This window comes from Labeo rohita, chromosome 21 (genome assembly GCF_022985175.1).
Source record: "Labeo rohita strain BAU-BD-2019 chromosome 21, IGBB_LRoh.1.0, whole genome shotgun sequence".
Taxonomy (NCBI): Eukaryota; Metazoa; Chordata; class Actinopteri; order Cypriniformes; family Cyprinidae; genus Labeo; species Labeo rohita.
Genome location: NC_066889.1, coordinates 1,579,724 through 1,588,351, shown reverse-complemented (window position 1 = coordinate 1,588,351; position 8,628 = coordinate 1,579,724). Strand labels below are relative to the sequence as shown.

The 8,628-nt window shown below is 34.8% G+C and overlaps 1 protein-coding gene across 2 annotated transcripts; it reads right to left on the bottom strand.

The window, feature by feature from the left end:
- Window positions 1-1,446: 1,446 nt before the first annotated feature.
- Window positions 1,447-6,878, bottom strand: c21h5orf15 (chromosome 21 C5orf15 homolog). Of its 2 annotated transcripts, none has more exons than XM_051093787.1 (3): window positions 6,720-6,878; window positions 4,451-5,127; window positions 1,447-2,325 (listed from the first exon to the last, which is right to left on the bottom strand). In XM_051093787.1, exons 1-3 carry the CDS (start codon window positions 6,841-6,843, stop codon window positions 2,194-2,196), a joined length of 933 nt encoding a protein of 310 aa, XP_050949744.1. In that variant the 5' UTR covers window positions 6,844-6,878; the 3' UTR covers window positions 1,447-2,193. The 2 variants fall into 2 exon arrangements, with proteins under 2 accessions (XP_050949744.1, XP_050949743.1); XM_051093786.1 differs by having other exon boundaries at window positions 4,451-5,130; window positions 6,720-6,875.
- Between the last annotated feature and the right edge of the window lie 1,750 nt (window positions 6,879-8,628).

Sequence of the window (8,628 nt, the reverse complement as noted above, 5' to 3'; positions counted from 1 at the left end):
CTTCTGCTCACCATGCCTGCAATTATTTCATCCAAAGTGCAGAAAACAGTTACATTTTAAAATATATTTACTATTTAAAATAACTGTTTGAATATACTTTAAAATGTAATTTATTCCGACTGTTTTGGCTTGTCAACACTGCTTGATCTCTGCAGATTTCTCTCCTGCTTCAGACCAGAACACTTTTTCACTGGAGGAAGCGTTATTATGGATTATGAAGCGTCTCAATTCTCAAGAAGTTAAATGATGGACTGGAGTGGTGTGGATTACTTGTGGATTATTGTCATATTTTTTTTTTAAGCTGTTTGGACTCTCATTCAGACGGCTCCCATTCTCTGAAGAGGATCCATTGCTGAGCAAACAAACTCTACGTCTACATCTTGGATGGCCTGAGGGTGAAAAAATTTTCGGTTTCATTTTTGGGAGAGCCGTTTCTTTAATGAAGAGTCTGATGCATGTGTTCAAACAAGCGTGGAAGGATCTCAGTGGTGTCAATGATGACTTTATGCAGTCAAATATTTTCATATAATGTGAGCTAAACTGTATAATTATTTAGGAAATTGATTTCACAGATATCTGTCTCTCATTAAAATATGAAGAGAAACGAAAAAATGTAACATACGATTCTATAGACAGTAAATAATAGCCTACTATACTGTATACACCATCATACTATACACAACATTACGTAAGTCTGATTGTCTGTCAATCAATATTACACAACAGGGGTCCAGCGATCACATCTTAAAATGGTGCTTTCCAGGCCTGACAAAATCATTTCAATGAAAAGTTTGGAAATGTACTGTATATATACATTTCTGCAGCTTTATTATATTTTGTCAGCATACTATTTGTTTGCAATATCTATATTTTTCACAAACAACTGGAGAAGTTTGTCAGGTTTTACAGTCCTAGTCAAGGCATTGGCGTTTCTTGGACTCTGCTACCCTCCAGTGGCTGCTTACAGACACCTTGCAATTCAACACAATCAATAAATCAGTATTGCAATTAGAATTAATGTCATACAATTTTCCCTAATTTTTGCTTTTATTTCTATATTTATTTATGCCTATGATTTAATGAGATTCTGACACACGCAGCATCATATACATTTCACAACTACTCATTTTTCCTGATTAAGATCAACCAAACAACCAGATCTTCGAGGAAACTCATTGAGCAGTTGTGTAATTTGAATCAACTGGAAATTAACACTTAAGTTGAGGTGTTTCAGCTTTGGGGTTTTGTTCACATGCATATTCATTTGAAATCTGAATTTACACTGCAATCATCACCTAAGACCATGCGCCGACGTGCGCGAGCTTAGATGAATAATAATCATCCAACATATGGCTGAATGTGACTTGAAAATCAAAAAATAGTTGTGCATATGTGTAATAAAGTGTAACAAAATCCAATCTCATAATGAAAGACACACTCAGGGACTGTGAGCATACAGAGGTGCTTTATTGATGATCGTAATTCATACTGATTGACTGAAGAGGAATCCAATATGCTGTCTTCATGCACAGATGGAAATCAGAGATGAAAATGCTCTATTGTGCGTTATTAGTGTTGTAGCTGATGCAGATCTGCACACACAAATTGATATATAGACGTCTCCGGCTGCTGCTACAGTTGTGTTGAGATGGGCAACGCTCATGCGCAGTGGAATAAAAAAAAAAAAAGAACAAGGAAACAATAAAAACAGCTGCATGCTAATTTTCCATAAATCTCCCAAGCTTTGGCAACGCGGACCCAGTTCATATAAAACAACTTCACTGAAGTCATAACACAAACATAAAGGGGGCCAGCCCGAAACGGCTGCGTAGCAAACAAACATACATTTAATGCCGAACTGGACTTAGCATGGCTTTGTACGAGCTGTGCCGAACACACACGTTCACAGCACGCGTGATGGACTCGATCATCTATATTTTGTTCTAGGCCTGTGACAGACAGAAGCAGAAGGTTTCTAATCAAATATTTACAGGGACAGACCTTCATTTACTTTTCTTCAAGAATGATTAAATTACTGCAAAACCGTCTGCTTTTATAGACACCGAAGAATATACAGAGGAGAACAAATAGAAGAACCCAAGATCATCTGAAGAGTGCACATAAACTACTAAAGCACAATCTCTCCTCCCCTGATTAAATAAGACACCATGTGTGGACAAAATTAGCTTTTCTTCAAAAGATGTAATCGTTGGTCATCTTGAGCGAAGGCATGGCCTCGTTGACATTCTGGTCGAGCCGGTGATACTCCACCCCGCGCGAGCAGAAGCCATCCCGCCAGCGGCGACTCTGAGCCAACAGCATCAGCTGCAAATATAATGAGTAGAGAGTCAGTTATAAGGACAGATCATTCACACGACTGCTGCATCTGACAGAAACAATGCTAACGTATTAACATACTGCATGATCTTATATAAAATGTATGTGTGAAATAGTATTGTCACTATACAGACATTTCTAACTTTGAAACAATACCTTAACAATAACAAATATTGATATTTAACACCATTTTGAATACCATAGTGAAAAACTAAGTTAATTTTATTTTTGTCCATAAAAATATACTTTCTTATTCATCCAAATTCTATCTGTCTGAAATTCAGGCCTTATAGCTCTGAGGCTAAATATATAATCATTATTAACAATAATAATAATAACAACAACAACAGTACAGTTGCACAAAAAAATGAATGCTTTATGAATATACGCACACAAATAATTATATATACCTGTCAAACGTTTTTGGACAGTAAGATTTTTAATGTTTTTAAAAATGTTTAAAGTCTCTTCTGCTCACCAAGCCTGCATTTATCTCATCCAATGTACAGCAAAAACAGTTACAATTTCAAATATTTTTTACTATACAGAACAACTGTTTTCTATTTGAACATATTTTGAAATGTAATTTATTCCTGTGATTTCAAAGCTAAATTTTTTTATCATCATTACTCCAGTCACATGATCCTTCTAATATTCTGATTTGCTGCTCAAAAAACATTTATTTTTATTATCATGTTGAAAACAAAACAGCTGATTACAATTTTTTTTTTTTCAGGGTTTTTTTTTTTTCAGAAGAACAGCATTTATCTGAAATAGAAATATTTTGTAACATACTAATTGTATTTATCCTCACTTGTGATGAATATAAAGCACCCTTGCTAGATAAAAGTATTAAGGTCTATAATTTTTTTCCCCAACAAAAAAATAAATAAATAAAACTTATACTGACTCCAAGCTTTTGAGTTTTTGGTATAGTGTATAATGTTACAAAAACTTTTTATTTCAGATTTCAGATCTTTGGATCATTTTATTTATCAAAGAATTCTGAAAAAAAAGGAAACCAACTGTTTAAAATATTGATAATAATAATAAAAATAAAAATGTTTCTTGAACAGCAAATCAGCATATTCAGCTTTGAACACAGGAATTTTAAAATATATTCAAAAAGTAAAAAGTTATTATAAATAGTACAAATACTTCACAATATTACTGCTTTTGCTGTATTTTGGATCAAATGAACACATGCTTGGTGAGCAGAAGAGATTACTTTCAAAAAATAAATAAATCAATCAATAAAAATATATATAAATTTTTAGCAGTTACTAGAGGGGCATGATTTGGGGTGAGATTTGTGTATGTTTGTTTGTGGTGCTTTTTATTCCCATATCAGCAGCATTTAAGGCTAATTTTATGGCAAAAACTGAGTTATAATACAATAATACAAGAGTTACATAAACACAAAATAAAAACCAAGCAAACAGAAAAATACAACAGCTGATGAAAATGATAAAAACTTTTCTGGTAAAATCTTACTAAACAAGTCCCCGAGTAAGCATACTTCAAAAAATAATTCTCTTCACAATGGATGTAAAAAAAAAAATTATTATTATTATTATTATTATTATTATTATAAATAATAATAATAATAATAATAATAATAACAACAGCAACAATAATAGCAGTTGTTGTTGTTATTATTATTACTACTACTACTACTAATAAAGTATAAAGTATCTAAGTATTTTTTTTAGTAATATTAATAATTTTATTTTACATTACAACTGTAAAATTACAATTGAATTTCACATTCAATCTTTATACCATGCAACTTTTATTTTGACAGTAAACCGCAGAAGACCTTAAAGACTCTCTTTGCCTGATACTCGCTTGTTTGGCGCATGCAAAAGCATGTAGTGCATGTATTTATTTTGTTAAATAATGCACACAGCACATTCAATGGCATATCTTTACACACTTAAATTTCCCTATTTGAATGGCAAAACGTGACTGAAAATGAAACTGTACAACGACTGCGGTTATCTCGAGTGAATGCAATTAGATTAAATAACCCGTGATGACGTCTGTTTATCGGCATCGTCTTTTGCGGCGCCACACCCTATCAAACAAAAGCCCGTGGACACGTGAAGCTTACCTTCCTCTTGTTGTGGTAGGTGATGTACACGATGGCCACCAGAAAGGCGATGATGACCAGATGAAAGAAGAAGTGTGAATCTTCATCCTGGGTGGTGTATATGGTTGTGCCCTTGAATTCAACATTTATTTCTTCAGGGCTCTCAGCAGGGGAAGGGTTTTTCCTCACAACCTCACTGTCTTGAGGCTCTTCAGACTCACCCAAGTCTTCACCAATAACACCATCATCTTCATCTTCATCATCTCCAAACCCCATGTCTGCCTCTGAAGACATGCGGGGGACCACGTAATCTGAGATGCTCTCTGTTTTGCCAGCCGCAGGGGTGGAGACGGTGGTGGGCTCTGGTGGGTTGAGTTTGGCGGCTGTAGTCTGGTCTGAAGTGGTTTCGTGCAGGTCTGAAGTGGTTTTGTGCAGGTCTGGATTGGTTTCGTGCAGGTCTGAAGTGGTTTCGTGCAGGTCTGTGGCAGTTGTTGTAGGTGGAATGTCTGCTGCTTTGGTGCCGACAGTGATGTCGACAGCGGGAGCTGGCATTGTAGTCGTCGTAGTTGTCGTCGTAGTCGTCACAGTAGTCACCTTGCCTGATTCATGCTGATGACTGTCGTTCTGGGTGCTCAACATGTTCTTATCAGGTGTCATAATGGCGGTGTTGCTTTTATTGCTGGTATTCTGAGACACATCTGCTATAGAGGAATAAAAATAACACATTAAGAGCAATTACTGTGATGCTGTTGCCACCACATGGCTGTCATATGTCAGTTCAGTGCTTTAGATTACTTATGAATTGTAATTCGTTACTGATTCCAGATTACGTGACAAAAAGTGTAGTTAGTAACATAATCCATTACATTACACATTCTAGGTAATCTAATCAGACTACTTTTAGATTACTTTTGAACTAACTCATTTATCACATTGATTTAATTAGGATAATACTATACCATATCGATATAAAAACACAAAACAAAGAAAATATCACATTCGTTGTTAATAACAACATAAAGTGCGTTAAATACTACATTCTGTCAAGGTTTCCCAAACTGGGCTTCGAGAAGGAACTGTGAGTTGAAATGCTAATAATTAATTCCATCATAAAAATCTTTTTTTTAAATAATTATGTTTGAAAGACAAAAACCTTGCAAACTTATTAATACATAGTGAAATAACCAATTCAGTGATAATTCAAATAAAAATGAATGTTCTCATCAGTAGTTAATGAAAAAATAAAGATGAAAAAGAAGAATTATGCATAATTTATTGCTACTGTGTGAATAATATGTAAACAAAAAAAGTAACTGTAGTCTGATTACAAGTATTTTACAACGTAATAAAATAAAATTTATGTAATCTTATTGCGTAATCCAGATTACACGTAATCAGTTACTACCCAGGACTGCGTCCGTACATTTATTTTCTGCAAATGAACAGAAGCCAGTGTCAAGTCTTAAAGAGAGCAGACCATGTCAACTTTACTTTTTTCATAAGTTTCATCTGTTTCTGGTCAGGTGGGCTGCATTTCCCATTGCCAACAGTAGATGATCATGTAATTTTTTGTTGTGGCATATTAAAGCATGTGTTGAACGGGAGTACTTTATTAGTAACGCAAGTAATTGGATGAATATTGTGTAATTATTTTAGATCTAATGTTTATAAATGGCAGAACAACAGTTTTACTAACTATTGCCATCCTCAACATGAACCAAGATGATCTATAGGCACTATAACCAAAACTAGATTGACAAAATTTTCATTTGTACACAGTACACACACATATATTATGTAAACACAAACTTCATGCGATTAATCATTTGACAGCCCTACTTTGAAACTTTTTTTTTTTTCACAACTGAGCACTTATATTTTTATTTCTCACAATTCTGAGAGACAAGTCAGAATTCAGAGATATAAACAGAAATGTGAGGCGTAAACTCACACTGTATTGTACATTTCACAGCTCCAGTGTTTACAGAAGCATGACAGCTGCGACTGACCACGTCACAAAAACACGAGACTCTTCCGGTATCGAAATCGACTCACAGGAGTCTTGTGTGAGTTTTTCTATCGAGTATTTATGTAAGGTTATGTAAACGTGCCATTATCGGTACCTAGACACAAACACTGATATATGAAAACATCGACGTTTGAAGAGTTACAGGGGGTTCATTGACGCGCAATGTCTGACACGGAACCCGAGCTGTTTTTTGGTAAATAAACGACACCGCTGGTCACAGGAAACATCCTATTGAGATTTATAGGGAAATCCTTCACTAACCTGGCACTGTCGGAAAGCAGCTCACAAAAAGGATCTGCAGTGACAGTAAAACTGCGACTATTCCCATGGCTGAAACCGCGAAACTCGTCTTCCCTACCGACGCCATCTTCATTGCTGTCGTCATCAGCGCGGTGAGCGCGCATGCGCCGATCCACTCGCAAACAACACGTGTTTTCTTTTCAGCCACCCTTCCTTTGGCAACGCCCGAGTTCACTCATTCACTATTACTTATATACTGAATGACATTTGAGAGCACAACATTTAAATTAACGAAATGAGCACGCGAATTCGAACGCTGACGTAAACAGTGCGCGTCGCCGTCGCAGAAAAGGCTTCGTCACATTTGAACTTTTTAATATTTATCAGAATCGGAATCAGAACAGCTTTATTGCCAAGTATGCTTACGCATACAAGGAATTTGTTTTGGTGTCGCAGGCTTCCAGTGCACAGAGACGACAACAACAACACAGAGAAAATAATATAAGTTGAGAATAAAAAAATACACATATGTACACTACCGTTCAAAAGTTTGGGGTCAGTACATTTTTATTGTTTCTTTTTTTTTTTTTTTTTTTTTTTTTTTTAAGAAATTAATACTTTTATTCACCAAGGATGTATTAAGTTAATAATTAAAAGTTTATTAAAAGTTAATAATAAATAATTTACATTGTTATAAAATATTTATATTTTGAATAAACACTGTACTTTTTAAACTTGTTATTCATGAAAGAATCCTGAAAAAAAATAAAAATAAAAAATTACAGGTTCCGAAAAATATTTGGCAGCACAACTGTTGATATTATCCAACATTGATCATTCTAATAATAAATCCACATATTAAAATGATTTCTGAAGGATCATGTGACACTTAAGACTGGAGTAACAGCTGATAAAAATTCAGCTTTTCATCACAGGAATAAATTCTATTTTAAAGTATGTTAAAATAAAAAAACATTTTATATTGTAAAAACATTTTGCAATATTACTGTTTTTTTTCTATATTTTTAATCAAATAAATGCAGCCTTGATGAGCATAAGAGACTTCTTTAAAGACTATTACAAGTCTTACTGACCCCAAACTTTTGAACGGTAGTGCAAATATAAATAGACAGAATCAGAATCAGAAAATTGCAATATAAGATTTAAGAAAAATAAATAAATTGTATATACAGTTGTGCTACAGATGATAGAAAAAGAACAGAATAGAACAGAATAGAGTAGAATAGAATGAGATGCCGGGATGTACTGAGATGTAGGTGGTAACAAATAAAGGTTATTGCACATATTTTTATATGGGGGGGGTGGGGGTATTGCCCGAGGGAAGAAACTGTTCTTGTGTCTGGCTGTCCTGGTATTTGTGGCTCTGTAGCGCCGACCAGATGGCAAAAGTTCAAAAAGGGGATGGCATGGGTGTGAGGGATCCAGAGTGATTTTCTGAGCCCTTTTCCTCATTCTGGATGTATACAGTTCTTGGAGGGTGGGCAGGGGAGCACCAATAATCCTCTCGGCGGTCCGAACCGTTCTTTGTAATCTTCTGGTGTCTGATTTTGTAGCTGAGCCAAACCAGACAGTTATTGATGTGCAAAGATCAGATAGCAGCCAGATAGCACTGTAAAAGTTAATAGCTGTACGTTTTATAATAAACAGCCCCTATTCTCAGTTGTCTTTAAAGAAATAAAGAATTTAAAAAAAAAAAAACCATTCAACCTAGTGGTAGCAGAAAAATAGTAAAAACTGTTCATTAATGTTCTTGAATCTCTTTAAAATAATCTTACTTTTCTCCTTCTTCTTCATTATGCATTTTAATATTTTTACCCTCCCTTCCCCCCTATGTTTCCCTGGCATATGTATATTGTTGTAATGTTATGTTGTTTTACCCTCTGGTGCGCATTGTGGTCAAAAATGTCTA

Excerpts from the sequence above, each read along its gene's own strand:
- c21h5orf15 (XM_051093786.1), bottom strand. The coding sequence starts at position 6,843 with ATGACGACAGCAATGAAGATGGCGTCGGTAGGGAAGACGAGTTTCGCG. Across the intron at positions 5,131-6,719 it reads CTGCTTTCCGACAGTGCCAG|CAGATGTGTCTCAGAATACC; the intron begins GTTAGTGAAGGA and ends ATTCCTCTATAG. Across the intron at positions 2,326-4,450 it reads CCTACCACAACAAGAGGAAG|CTGATGCTGTTGGCTCAGAG; the intron begins GTAAGCTTCACG and ends TTATATTTGCAG.